Raw genomic sequence first — 15,218 nt, forward strand, 5'->3', positions numbered from 1 at the left:
CAAGAAAAGCAATTAAAAGAGTGGTAAAAAGAAAAAGAAGAAAAAGATGCAAAAACATATAATGAATCTAAGTTCCCCATTAGAAAACAATTTTTCAAACGAAATATAACTGTTCTAGTAAATGCTAAATGACTATGATAGAAGCCACATGGATCACCATGATACTTAAATAGTTATAAAGAAAATAAGAAAACTGTCCTTTATGACAAATCAGACAACATTTTCACAGCAAAAGTTAGGCAAAAGGTTTTCAAAATTCTTAGAATTGTTCTTTTGAAAAACTAATTCAGCAGTTCTGAATTACTTATGTAATTACAGGTTGGTTTTATTTGTGAAAACCAAATACAATATTAAATGTTAGCATGTAACCAACAATTATATATACTATTACACCAAAGGAAGCTGCCTTTCTTGATGGCAAAATGCAGAGAAATGTAAACTAAAATTATACAGCATTGAAAGGGAACCTACCATTATTCCCTCTCATTTTAAACAACTGTCAGGAAGAAAACTGTTGGGAGTTACAGAATAAAACCAATGAACCATCATAATAAAGAAGACACAGAATCTTTAAAAATTCAATGTAAGAGCAAAATCCAGCCCTTCTTGAAAAGTTTAGAACACTTTAGTTAAAAGGCTGGTTTTCTCAGGCAATAATGTGCCAATAAGCTAACTTGAAAATAATGGTTACTGTGGTGGCTTTAAATCATGTCTGCAAGTTCCCAGACACCCTCTTCAGGTGATGGGCCAGACTCAGTACCTCACTCCTAATGAGAAGAACAGGCAGAAATGATGCTGTGTGACTTTTATACCTAGGGCACACCTGGCACAGGCCTCCCTCTCATGGTGCTGGCTCGCAGAAGCCAGCCACCATGCTATGAGGAAGCCCAGAGACTTTTCACTGAATCAAAACTCTGAAATATTTATTTAGAAGGCAACAAAAATCTTTGAAATTTGAGCAATTAGTTATGTCCATTTAATTATTGCTATAAATAAGATATTCATAATTTATCTAGTTTCAATTTGAACATATAACTTGTAATAAGAAGATTCGAGTTCTAGTACATTATCTTCTAATTTGCTCTATTGCTCCAGACAAGCCATGTTAGATCTCTGCCTTCACTCACATCTAACAGGGAAAATAATACCTTTTATTAACATAACTTACAGGTAATTAGACATAAGACTTATGTGAAAACATCTTGCTAGCAAACATAAGGTATAATATGTATGATTCTAGAATAGTAACTATTTTCTAATATCTGATTTGCTTTTTATAATTTAACCAAAATAAAGATGGCATACTTTGAAATCTATAAAATGTAGTAATGTAAGGTCGATTAAAGTGGTATAGCTAATAATCATAATAAACCCCTTCACCCATGTTCTCATGTAATTACATTAAGAAATAATAATTATAAAAATAGGTAAAATTTTGTGAAAATATTCCGATTTATTCTAGTTTAGGAGTTCTTGCCCACATCAACGGATTGTCTGGCATCAGCCACAACATCAGGTACCCGAACCGTCATGTTGTCCATAGCCTTTGTCAAGCAGACTTGGCAGCCCAATCGAGATCTGCAGAAAAAAGCGAGAAGTACGGTTTAGGATTCAGTATGTGTTACTCACAAGGCACTACAGTTGATGATAGGACATTTTCTTACCCAAAGCAGTTAGGGATTTACTTACCTTTTCAATTTTCATTACATCAAAAACATATACCCAACAGTTTCATAACTAGAGGGTAACAGAAGGTAAATGTGACCAACAAAAAGCTCATCTTCAGTTTCCAGCGTCTACTACAACTACTGTTTTTTGGTGAAAGGGCTGACAAGCAATGAAATAATCAGAAGGCATGACAATGAAGAGAAGAGAGGTTTGAGCAATACCAAGAGAATGATTAATCAATCCCCAGAGCATTGAAACCTATGGACTATAGAAGAAAGCTTACCCTTTTTAAAGCTTTTAAAACAAGAAATTTGAAATAGAGACTTAAGTCATCAATTATCAAATGCGTATTTTTTGCCACATTTTTTAACATCTCTGAAATTGAGATGCATCTTAAAATCAATGGCTTCTTACAATCCCAGCTGCACTGGGAGGTGGCGGTCACATCAGAGCCATGAACTCAGTGACTATGTTTGATAGATGTCTCTCCAACTGAGTTATGGGAAGGATGTTAATATTACATGTGTGAAATAAGTCCAAAAAGTCTATGAAAATTAAGAATACAAAATATACATAGCAGGACATAAACCTGATATTAGTAAAGCAAATATTTGTCATTGGAAGAAGAACTATAAGTCCATTTTCTTTTTTTTTCAGAATTACTACCATTTTACTTATATTTTACTTTTTTAATAGTGATGTGCAAATCTATGTCAGACAAGTATAAATAGCTCTTTTAATATGCACAAAATGTTAAGTGATAACTTTGTACCAGTATTTTAATCAGCAGTCCTTTTGTCTTTCTTAGAGGCCCATAAAACCAAATATATTAATGTTACAGTCAAGTTGTCTACAATTGGATGGAATATGGCATGCAGGTCTTGGTTTCATTAATGTATCCATCAAGCATTTATTGAGCATCTAAAGGCCCAGAAATAAATGTCAATGGGTATGCAAAGAACAGCAACTCACTTCCATCACTGAACACTTTTATGTGCTGGGTGCCAGGGATGCAGTAAGGAGGCAGCATCAGGCTCAGGGCCAACCAACCAATGGTCCAGAATCCAGCACTGAACATGGCATATTCACAGGCAACTTTCTTAACCCTGCCACCACATACTAGTTTCCTCACCTAATCCTAAAGATGAAGAATAAGCAGGTTCCTCATAGGATTGCTCTGGGAATTAATTACCAAATATCAGTATGGAGAGAATTTTCAATCAAATAGAAGAAATGAGATACATCTGCACATAATTAACATGTGAGATCATGACCAATATCACAGAGAGAAAGCGAGAGGGATGCCTGGGTAGTTCCTTGGTTGAGCGTCTGCCTTCAGCTCAGGTCGTGATCCCAGGGTTCTGGGACTGAGTTCCACCAGGAACCTGCTCCTCCCTCTGCCTGCGTCTCTGCCTCTCTCCGTGTGTCTCTCATGAATAAATAAATAAAATCTTTAAAAAAAAAAAAAGAAAGAAAGAAAGCCAGAGGATCTGAGAAGAGAACACTTACTTCTGGCCAGGGGAGATGGTGCTTAGAATGGGCTTTAAAGGATGGGAAGGATATGACACTTAATAAAAGATAATGGAGAGAAGCATTTGAGGCAAAGGGATTCAAGGCACATTTGAGACAATATGGGACTTCAGCTTGGCTTGGCTACTATGTAGGGAGGGTGTTAAACACCAAAGCCAACCTTAAGTAAGCCCTCATGATCTGGCTCCATTGAAATAGTAACTCAACTAACTACCTCCTCTAACTCCAACCAAAGACTAGGTAATTTTTAAAAATAAAGTATCATTCAAGGCACCTGGGTGGCTCAGGTGGTGATCCCAGATTCCTGGGATGGAGCCCCACATAGGGCTCCCTGCTCAGTGGGGAGTCTGCTTCTCTCTCTCTCCCTCTGCCTGCCACTCCCCCCTGCTTGTTCTCTCAAATAAATAAATAAAATCTTTAAAAAATTTTAAAAATAAAGTATCACTCAGTATCACTCATTACTATAAATCTGACTAGTTTTAAGAGTAATTCTACCCATTATTAATAGCAAGAATAAGCTTTAAGTTGGTATAAGGTACACTTAGAAACAAAACTATTCATTTTAATATAGTTACTATCATATCTTAAGTTTCTTTAAAAATTCTATTCTTTCAAGTAGGTAAAACTTCCCATGATAATTTCATCCAATTATCAAATCTGTCCTTTAAGAACACCATAAAAATCATTAAATTGAATCCCAATTTAATATTGATTTATTAAATCAATATTGATTTAATATTGAATCAATATTTATTTAATAAATATTGATTTATTAAATCAATATTGATTTAATATTGAATCCCAATCCCAATATTAAACTGTGATAAATATTAATCCCTGGAATAAAAATAGATTAAAGAAGATTTATTAGGATCTAGAACTTTTACCGCCAATAACTTCAATTGATTTTTAACTTCAGCAAAAAGGAAAGTCTCATAAGGGTGAAAATTGTAGAAGAGTGAAAACTAAAAGAAATGTCACATATTTGATATTCAAGGTTTGTGACTGTTTTCTATCTTTGCCAGGAGATCACTATCACATGTGTGCGTCTGGTCTCAGATAGGAACTACTAAAAACTTTATCTTCCCAGATTGCTGGTCTAGCTGAAGTGGTCCTGACATCTTACCTATCTGTTAGTCCATACGCCAGATCGAGCATGTCATTCTCCTCATCAGTGATTGGTTCTAACTTCTCAAATATGTGCTCTTCAAAGATGAGGTGACATGTAGAGCAAGCCAAGGTTCCCTCACATGCACCTACAAAAGCAACAAAAATTGAACACACTCTCCCCTATATTAAATACAATTCAAATCTAGTTTGAATTAATCAAAGTGAAGTATTTCTAAATTTTAGAATCAGCATTAGCAAACAGAGATGATCGGACTTTGTTTCTGAATAATAATGAAACTTAGGGACAACGCCCCCCACCTTGCTCCCCTGCCTCCCGGCCCCCCTGCCTTGCACACACACACACACACAATTTGAAATCACTTTCACATATTCTCAAAAAGGTTCTAGGTTAGGTGCTGTGAAGGGAAACACAAATATACACAATCCTAATATCGAAGAGTTTACAAGTCAATAAACTCAGGCATGCACACATAATAACAATGTGTGCATTTTTAAACTTACACTGTAATGATTCATATAATAGCTATATAAGTTATTTACCTTTATTCTGGAGAGCTCAACACAATTTATGAAGCCTTGTGGTATATGACAGGAATCAGAAAGCAACCAAACATATGTCTAAATCAAATATTCTTCTCTCTCTCTCCTTCCTCATAAACAAGACAGAATCAGGGCAGCCCGGGTGGCTCAGCGGTTTAGTGCCGCCTTAGGCCCCGGGCCTGATCCTGGAGACCTGGGATCGAGTCTCACATCAGGCTCCCTGCATGGGGCCTGCTTCTCTCTCGCCTGGGTCTCTGCCTCTCTCTCTGTGTATCTCTCATGAATAAATAAATAAAATCTTAAAAAAAAAAAAAAAAGAATCAAGTAAGTCATTGCAAGAGTTACACTGGTTTTAAAATAATGAAATAAGAATATTCCTCCCACCCTGTTTTTTTCAGGTTACTAATTTGACAGTTATTTACTGACAGTGCCTATTCTACGCCAGGTACTGCAAAAAGGGAACTGAAAAGTCATCGAGTCCAACCACACCATGACTAGATCTGCTCTGCAACATTTCCATCCCAGTGGTCGGTCACCTAAGCCTCAGAAAGCTCACCGCATAAGCCGCCAGTTCTGCACTGGGCTTCTGCGGACACCTAATTCATTAATATACCATCACCTCATATATTTATCTTGTGTTTTTTTTCTAGTGAAGACACTTCAGTTCTACTCTCTTAGCAAATGTCAGTTATACAACAAAGTGTTATCAGTTATAGTCACCATGTTACACATTAAATCCTCAGACCTTATTCATCTTACAGCTTTAAGTTTGTATCCTTTTACCAACCTCTCCCTATCCTCTCTCCCCCTGCCAGCAACTACTCTTCTATTGTTTCTTATTTTACTTTTTTAAAAGATTTTTATTTATTTATTCATGAGAGACACAGAGAGAGGCAGAGACATAGGCAAAGGGAGAAGCAGGCTCCATGCAGGGAGCCCGATGAGGAACTCAATCCCAGGACCCCAGGATCACGATTTGAGCTGAAGGCAGATGCTCAACCACTGGGACACCCAGGTGTCCCTCTTCTATTCTGTTTTTCTGAAAATTTTATTAACTGCTTATTTAGTGACTCTTCTAAACAGCAGCTTTACATACATTTGAGATTGCCCTTCCCTCTCCAGGCTGAGCTACTTCAAGTTTGTCTCACACAACAGCTAGAAATCCTAACCCCCAGCCTGGTTGAGCTTGTCAAAACTGGGCATCTAAAGGGGGATCTGACAAAACAGGATCATGGAGAATCATGTCCTGGTTAAATTCTGCCTGTAAAAGTTATTCTTGTTTTTTCCTCTTCATAATTTTTAAACACAACTACACAACTTTAAAAATTTCAGAGTCCTGGGCAGTCCAGGTGGCTCAGTGGATTAGTGCTGCCTTCGGCCCTGGGCGTGATCCTGGGGACCTGGGATCGAGTTCCTCATCAGGCTCCCTGCATGGAGCCTGCTTCTCCCTCTGCCTTGTGTCTCTGCCTCTCTCTCTCTCTGTCTCTCTCATGAATAAATAAATTAAAAATCTTAAAAAAAAATTCAGAGTCCTAGATGTAACTTCAGTTTGATTTAGATTCTCTTTTGGTCAATAGACAATACATAAAATACATAACTATTATCAATAACTAATTATCTGCTTAATTATCCTCTGCATGAATTAATTATTTTGATAAGAGTTGTTTCTTCATAATTTAAATATTTGTTATTCACATTTTATTATCTAAAAAAATCAAGAAAGAAACAAGAGACTTCCTTCAATGTCCATTCTTTCTAAATCTAATTCAAAGCAGTAACAGGATGAAGTGGAGAGGGACCCTACAGTGAAGTACAGGAATTACAGGTGGGCTCCAGAGCCAAACGCTCAGGCTTCAGTCCCTGCTCCTTTTTATGAACAGCATCACCCTGAGGTACGTTACTGCCCACACCTTGGCTCCCTCAGCAGTAGCTGCACCAGCCTCACATGGTAGTTGCAAGAATTACATATGAGTGTTTACTTAACATGTGCATTTGCAACCATACCATATAGGTAGTAAACCTGATACAAGTTTATTATTATTTATCATGTATTAATGTTATTGTTACATATCAATACTATTATTTGTAAGTTATAAAGAATCTTAAAATAATTCAACTTTTTCATTTTTTTTTTAAAGATTTTATTTATTTATTCATGAGAGATACAAAAAGAGAGAGAGAGGCAGAGACACAGGCAGAGGGAAAAGCAGGTTCCATGCAGGGAGCCTGACATGGGACTTGATCCCAGGTCTCCAGGATCACGTCCTGGGCTGAAGGCAGTGTTAAACCGCTGAGCCACTTGGGCTGCCCTCAACTTCTTTTTAAATACAACAGGAATCAAAGCCAAGAAGTTAAATGAATGAAGATCATACTGCTAGTTAAAGGTGAGTCATAGCTTCAGCTAAGTTTCCCACTATTGAAGATTACTAGTTCCTGCCACTCCATAATCTAAGTTACTGTACTTAAATATATCTAAACATATATAATAAATCTATACATAGAGATGCCTGGGTGGCTTAGTTGGTTGGGCATCCGACTCTTGGTTTCAGCTCAGGTCATGATCTCACAGTCCTGGGACTGAACCTCAAGTCAGGCTCTATTAGGCTCCATGTTCTGCGTGGAGTCTGCTTGAGTTTTTCTCTCTCTCTGTCCTTCTTCCTCACATGCTGTCTCTCTCAAACAAGTACATTAAAAAAAAATACACATATATGATATACAAATATATATACACATGTCAATTGGTTTGAACAAGTAGCTGACCTTTCTATTTTTGTGCAAAGTCAAACATGTCACTCAAAAAGGTAAATGGATATGTTTTACTTAAAGGAGGGGGGGCTTCATATGTATATCCTGCATTCAAAAATTCCTGCACTAAAAGGAAAAATGTTCTAGTGTGACCCTGAAGACCTACCACACTGTCTCCTGTGTCCTAGGCAATTTCCTCATCTGTATAATGACTAAGGCAGATGATCTCGAAGGCCTTGGGGCTCTGGTATTCTATGGCCCCACAGAGAAGAACCACAATTCTCAATGGGCTTGTTCAGGATTGTTCAATAAACATATACTTCTCTCTTTTTGTTTTTTAATATTTTATTTATTTATTCATGAGAGACAGACAAGAGAGAGAGAGAGAGAGAGAGAGAGAGGCAGAGACACCGGCAGAGGGAGAAGCAGGCTCCATGCAGGGAGCCCGATGTGGGACTCGATCCTGGGTCTCCAGGATCACACCCTAGGCTGAAGGCGCTAAACTGCTGAGCCACGGGGGCTGCCCCATATACTTCTCTTGATTCCTATTTTCACTCCACCAGTACCCAGTCAAGACAAACTCAACACCAAAATGGCAAATCCCTCAAGAGATTCTGTAGGACAAAAATCAGGAAATCCAGCCTCCCTTTGTCTTTAAAACATAAGTCAAACAATCCTTGTAAGATGTCTCAAGCAACCTTCTTAATTTAAAGAGATTATCCTTCCTTTCAGAGTTCTGTTACTGAGAAAACCAAATCCTGACAACTGCAGGCCGTGTGAGACAAAACCCACATCTCTGGGCGAGATGGGGTGTGTGGAGGCTGCAGGAACAATGGATCTGATATGGAAGGTCTTCCCTATCCTCCTGAGGAGCTCCGACTTGTTCTGTACACCCGATATTCTCCACTTTGTCTCCTAAAACATTGGGTGGGTAACTCACATGCTCAGGTAGCCAACTGTCTCTCATGATGGGATGCCACAGAGATGAGGGTGGCTAGAGGGTTATGGACACCTGTCCCTTCAGCTGTCCTCTCCCAGATCCAGCCTGTGGAGAGGTGGTGCTTGTGAACCTCTGGGATGGGTTATGGGAAGCTGCTAAAGGATTCTGAGCAGGAAAGTGATGTGGCATGTTTTATTTTGGATAGATCTCACCTGTGGCTATGTATAAAGAATGATTTGAGATGAATAAGAAAGAAGCAAAAACCATGAGATTTTACCAGTAGAGAGCCAAGGAGAGACCCCCTCCCAGAAAGGGATTCAAAATAAGAATGTTCCAAATGGTGGAGAGAGAGCCAGAAAGGTGCGATGTGAGAAAAGCCCAGGGAAGAGGAGAGTGCATACAATATGGTCTCAATCATTGTGGAATGGAGAGAAAAGTTCATATGCCCAAGAAATCCCTCTGGAAAAATTTAGGACATTCCTTTTTGCACCACCTGGTCATATGAAATGAAGAGTTACCATCCCTGTTCCAGCTCTTCATAATGCTTTCAACTCTCTTCCCTAGGAAACTTGAATTCTTTTAACCTTCTCTTAAAGGTTTTATTTTCACTCTCTAGTATAATTTTCATTGCCCTCTCAGGAAACTTGCCAACTGTTTCCACATCTTGCTTAAGTTGCCAAGCTCAGAGCTGAAGAGGATTCTAGTAAGGATTTGACAAATATTAAGTATATACAGAAGATTAACTTTTGGTTCCTACAAGCTAAGTTCCTATTATATATTCTAGTCCTGTATTTACTCTTTAAATCAGTATGCTATGTTCATGATCACCCCTTATTTCATGGTCCCTTTCAAACTCTGTCTGCCATAAGCTGTCAACAGGTGTGCTTTTCCTATTCTTTGTGCTAGGAAGAAATCAAATATAATAGAGACTTTTAGACTCGGCATGAAATCAAATCAGCCTGTATAAGATGGCAAACATGGCACCAGACTGACCTAACAGTCTTATTGTGCTATAAGAGTCACTTCTGAAAAAAACTGCAGCAAAGATTCATAAGATCTCATCAATCAGACTTATTAGAAGAAACAATCCAACAAAACCTCCAAGGTAATATGACAATCTGAATGGTATTTTTCTTTTGAGATTTAACCCATATGTTTTATTAAAAAAAAAAAAAACAAACAAACAGGAAGACTTATAGAAAATAGTGAAGACATATCCCTGAAAAAAAGTATTTAGGAGGAAAAAATACATCTTTTAAAGGAGCCTAAAACTGTGAGAAGAATAAGAGGCTATTTCAGAATAAAAAGTTATTCCTTTTCTTGTTCTTTTTTCATATAATAAAAGATTATTTCACATGATGGCTATCTCCTCCTATTTATTATGTTACTGGGTCTTGTAGTTAAAGATAGTTCTCCAATTGTGCCCTTTTGGGATATAGTTGTATGAATTTTAACACACATGTAAGCTTGTGTAACTACCACCACAATCACAAAACACAACAGTTTCATCACCCCAAAAAATCCCCTTGCACTGCTCCTTTGGAGTCACACCCTCCCCCATCCCTAACCCCTGGCAACCAAAGATCTGGTCTCCATCCTACAGTTTAGTCTTTTCAGGATGTTGTATAAACATACAGTACGTGACCTTTAGAGATTGGCTCCTTTCACTCAGCATAATGCCTATGAGATTCATCTAAGTTGTCTTGTGCATCCACAATTCATTTCTATTTACTGCTGACAAGTATTCCACTGTGTGGATGTAGCACAGTTTGTTTCTAGCAGGTATGTTCTTGCATTGCATTGTGGCTTTCACTTGCATTTGTTCCAAAAATTGAAGATGTTGAATATCTGGGGTCGAGGGGGTGGGAGGGGAGATGAGGGGATTTCCATCATTTTTTCTAAAGCCATTTGGGAGAATGGCCTCATCTGTCTCTTGCACTACTAGGAGAAAGCTCTATATGGCCCAGAGTTGTACATACGTACAAGTTCAAGTTCAGCTGCCCTTGACTATATTTTTCTGTGCTTATTTGTCATCTCTATATTCTCTGTGGTGAAGTGTCTGTTCATATCTGTTAACTACTTTTTTTAAAAGATTTTATTTATTTATTCATGAAGGACAGAGAGAGAGAGAGAGAGAGAGACAGGCAGAGGGAGAGGCAGGTTCCATGCAGGGAGCCCAACATGGGACTCGATCCCAGGTTTCCAGGATCATGTCCTGGGCCAAAGGCGGCACTAAACTGCTGAGCCACTGGGGCTGCCTTGTTACCTATTTTTTAATTGGGTTGTTGCTAGTCTAATGTTGAGGGTTTTTTTTTTTTAATTTTTATTTATTTATGATAGTCACAGAGAGAGAGAGAGAGAGAGAGGCAGACACAGGCAGAGGGAGAAGCAGGCTCCACGCGCCAGGAGCCCGACGTGGGATTCGATCCCGGGTCTCCAGGATCGCGCCCTGGGCCAAAGGCAGGCGCCAAACCGCTGCGCCACCCAGGGATCCCCGAGGGTTTTTTTTTTTTAATATTTTATTTATTTATTCATGAGAGACACAGAGAGAGAGAGAGAGAGAGAGAGAGAGAGAGAGAGGCAGAGACACAGGCAGAGGGAGAAGCAGGCTCCACGCAGGGAGCCCGACGTGGGACTTGATCCTGGGTCTCCAGGATCACGCCCTGGGCTGAAGGTGGCGCTAAACCGCTGAGCCACCCAGGCTGCCCTAATGTTGAGTTTTCAGAGTTCCTTACATATTAGGGATACTAGTCCTTTATTGGACATGTGATTTGCAAGCATTTTCTCCCACTTTGTAGCTTGTCTTTTCATTCTTTTGACCATATCATTGGTGGAGTAAATTTTTTTAATTTTAATGAATTCCAATTTATATATTTTTTTCTTTTTCAGATTGTGCTTTTAGCATCGTATCTAAGAACCCTTTGCCTACCTGGGTCCCAAGATTTTCTCCTATGTTTTCTTTTAAGGGTGTCATAGTTTTAAAATTTTACATTTGAAAAAAATAATAATAAAATTTTACATTTGGATCTAAATCAATTTTAAGTTGATTTTTGTATAAGGTATCAGATATAGGTCAAGATTCCTTTCATTAAAAAAAAGATTCCTTTTTATTTGTCCACATGGATGTCCAATTGTTCCAACGTTACACCCTTTATTGAAAAGAGTATCCTTCCTTTATTAATTGCCTTCGTATCTTGGCCATAGCCAAGAAGTGGAAACAATCCAAATATCCATCAAAGGATGAAAGTGTAAACAAAAAGCAGTATATCCCTATAATGGAATATTAATATTATTTGGTCATAAAAAGGAATGAAGTATTGATATATGCTACAACACAGATGAACCTTAAAAATATTACACTAGGGCAGCCTGGGTGGCTCAGCGGTTTAGCACCACCTTCAGCCCAGGGCGTGATCTTGGAGACCCTGGATCGAGTCCCAAGTCAGGCTCCCTGCATGGAGGCTGCTTCTCCCTCTGCCTCTCTGTCTGTCTCTCATGAATAAATACATAAAATCTTAAAAAAGAAAGAAAAAAAGAATACTCTTTAAAAAAATATTATACTAAATGGAAGAACTCAGTTACAAAAGACGATTTATAATATGATTCCATTCACATGCAGTATCCAGAATAGGCAAATCTATAGATATAAAAAGCAAATATGTGATTGTTTAGGGGTGCAGAATGGGGGGCTGGAAGACATAGCTAAAAGGTAAAGAATGTCACTTTGGAGTAATGAGAATGTCCAATTGGAGTAATGAAAATGTCTTAAAATTCACTGTGGTGAGAGAGTGACAGCAGAAAGATAGACAACAAAGATGTGCCTTGATCATATCCCACCCTCAACAATGACAGCTTGGCACCCCTTTACACAGTGCCTCTGTGGGAGCTGTGGGATCCAGGCAGGAGACTGAAACTCCGGTGCAGCCCCAGAACGAGGAGAGCTGTTTTGAGAAGACACTGCCAAACAGGCCCATTCACTCCTGCCTCATTCAGAGTACTGGGTTTGAGCTGAATGATTAGGGGGCGGTGAGTAAGAGATTTGCAGCCAGGTCTTGCAATATTATCAAAGGGACACGAATTTTATTTTATTTTATTTTATTTTATTTATTTTATTTTATTTTATTTTATTTTATTTTATTTTATTTTATTTTTATATATTTTTTAAAAAGATTTTATTTATTTACTCATGAGACACACACAGAAAGAGAGGCAGAAACACAGGCAGAGGGAGAAGCAGGCTCCATGCAAAGTGCCCCATGTGGGACTCGATCCCGGGTCTCTAGGATCACACCCCGGGCCGAAGGCGGCACTAAACCACTAAGCTACTTCCCAGGACATGAATTTTATTAACCATGTCATGTACTGTAGTGGGAGGCCCACCTATGAGCACCAGGAATGGCCTATGGATACCCCAAGCACTCCACACATCTTACCCACACATCTCCCCTCTGGCCTGGTGGCCAAATCCCCAGGCACACTCCCAAAGGTAGCAACAATGAGCTTATACAGACAACTAGTAGGCATGTGCACAACACCAGCCTGAATCTGCAAGCCCAGGAGGACTGACTGCCCTTGGAAAAGTAAAAAGGGAGGTTGTTCGCATACAACCTGGCTCTGCAGAATTCAAAAAGCACATAAGCTTAAGAAGTGTGCCACAAGAGGGAGCAAGCATGCAGCAGGTGAATCTACTGAAGGCCTGACAAAAATTTCCCTACCCAGTGTGCAAAGACCAGAGGAGGTGACTGCCACTGCAGATATGAAGGCAGCATCACAAGACTTTGAGGAATGTGAAAAATCAAGAAAACACTGCACCACCAAAAGAACACAATAATCTTCCAATAACTGACCCTAAAGACACAAAGATCTGCTCCTTACCTGATAAAGAATTCCAAATAGATGTTTTAAGGAAACTCAATAAGCTACAAAAAAACACAGAGACAGGGATCCCTGGGTGGCGCAGCGGTTTGGCGCCTGCCTTTGGCCCAGGGCGCGATCCTGGAGACCCAGGATCGAATCCCACGTCAGGCTCCCGGTGCATGGAGCCTGCTTCTCCCTCTGCCTGTGTCTCTGCCTCTCTCTCTCTCTCTGTGTGACTATCATAAATAAATAAAAAAAATTAAAAAAAAATATTTAAAAAAAAAACAACAAAAAAAAAAAACACAGAGACAATTCGATGAAATCAGGAAAATGAGGCATGTACAAAATAGTACATAGTAGTTTAACAGTAGTTTAACAAAGAGCTAGAAATCATAAAAGAAAACCAAAGAGACATCCTGGAGCTGAGAGGACAATGAATGAAATGGAAACTGCAAAAGAGACTATCAACAACACAAGGGACCAGGCAGAAGGAAGAATCTGCAAATTAGAAGGTTGGACCTTTAAAATTATCCTGTCAGAGGAAAGAAAAAAAAAAAGGAATGGAAAAGAGTAAGAAAGTTTATGTGATCTGCTGGTGTTCTGACCATCAAAACAAACAACCCATAAATTCCTGGAATCCCAGATGGAGAAGAAAGGGAAAAGACAGTAAAATGCTTATTTAAAGAAATAATGGCTGAGAACTTCCAAAATCTGGGAGAGATTTGGACATGCAAATTCATGAAGCTCACAGGTCCCCAAACAAACTCAACTTGAAGAGATCTTCTTGATTATAATAAAACCACCAAAAACCAAACACAAAGGAATCTTCATAGGAGTAAAAAAAAAAGAAGCTGGTGATTGACAAGGGAATCCCCATAATGCCCTCAGTGGATTTGTCAGCAGAAACATTACAGGCCAGGAGACACTGGGATGACATATACAATATGCTGGCAGGAAAACCACCCTCCCAAATACTCTGACAAAGTCATCCTGTGGAATTGAAAGAGAGACAGACCCTCCTGACAAACAGAAACTAAGGAAGTTCTTCACCACTAAACCTGCCTTGAGGAAAGGAATCCTTAAAGAAAAAGTGGAAGAACATGGGGTGCCTGGCTGGTTCAGTCAGTAGAGCATGTGACTCTTGATCTCAGGGTTGTAAGTTCGAGCCCCACACTGGGTGTAGAGATTACTAAATAAAATGAAAGGATGCTAATTAGTAACATGGAAATATATAACACACTGGTAAAAGTAAGTACAAAGTCACATTCAGCATACTCTAATACTATAATATGGTGGTGTATTAACCACTTAATTCCAGGATAAAAGTTAAAGGAAAAAATGTATTAAAAATAACTATAGCTTTAATAATTTGTTAATAATACACAACATAAAGTTGTGATATCAAAAACTGAAAGGGGGGAGTAAAAAGTATAGTTTTTTGGCATGTGATCAAAGTTAAACTATCAGAATAGATAAGACAGTAATAACTACAGATGTTTTATATAAGCCTCGTGGTAGCCACAAAGCAAAAACCTCAGTAGATACATGATGAATAAAGGGAATCAAAGCATGCTACTATGTAAAATCATCAATTTACAAAGGAAGACAGCAAGAAAGAAATAAAGGGATATGGGATCTACAAAACAGCCAGAACACAATGAACAAGATCACATTAGTAAGTTCTTACCTATCATAATTACACTAAATGTAAATAGATTAAATTCTCCATTCACAGGTATAGTGTAACTGAATGGATAAAAACACAAGACCCAACTATTTGCTACCAACAAGAAACTCACTTCAGCTT

At 38.6% G+C, this 15,218-nt stretch overlaps 1 protein-coding gene across 1 annotated transcript in view; it reads right to left on the reverse strand.

Moving 5' to 3' along the window:
• Positions 1 to 307: 307 nt before the first annotated feature.
• Positions 308 to 15,218, reverse strand: part of FDX1 (ferredoxin 1) — a 31,912-nt gene continuing 17,001 nt past the window's right edge. Inside the window, exons 3-4 of the mRNA XM_041771709.1 lie at positions 4,325 to 4,454; positions 308 to 1,578 (exon numbers count right to left, since the gene is read on the reverse strand). Coding sequence (XP_041627643.1) covers positions 1,464 to 1,578; positions 4,325 to 4,454 — 245 coding nt within the window. The 3' untranslated portion in view covers positions 308 to 1,463. The remainder of the gene's footprint in view (positions 1,579 to 4,324; positions 4,455 to 15,218) is intronic.

The sequence above is a fragment of the Vulpes lagopus genome, chromosome 10 (genome assembly GCF_018345385.1).
Source record: "Vulpes lagopus strain Blue_001 chromosome 10, ASM1834538v1, whole genome shotgun sequence".
NCBI classification, from domain to species: Eukaryota; Metazoa; Chordata; class Mammalia; order Carnivora; family Canidae; genus Vulpes; species Vulpes lagopus.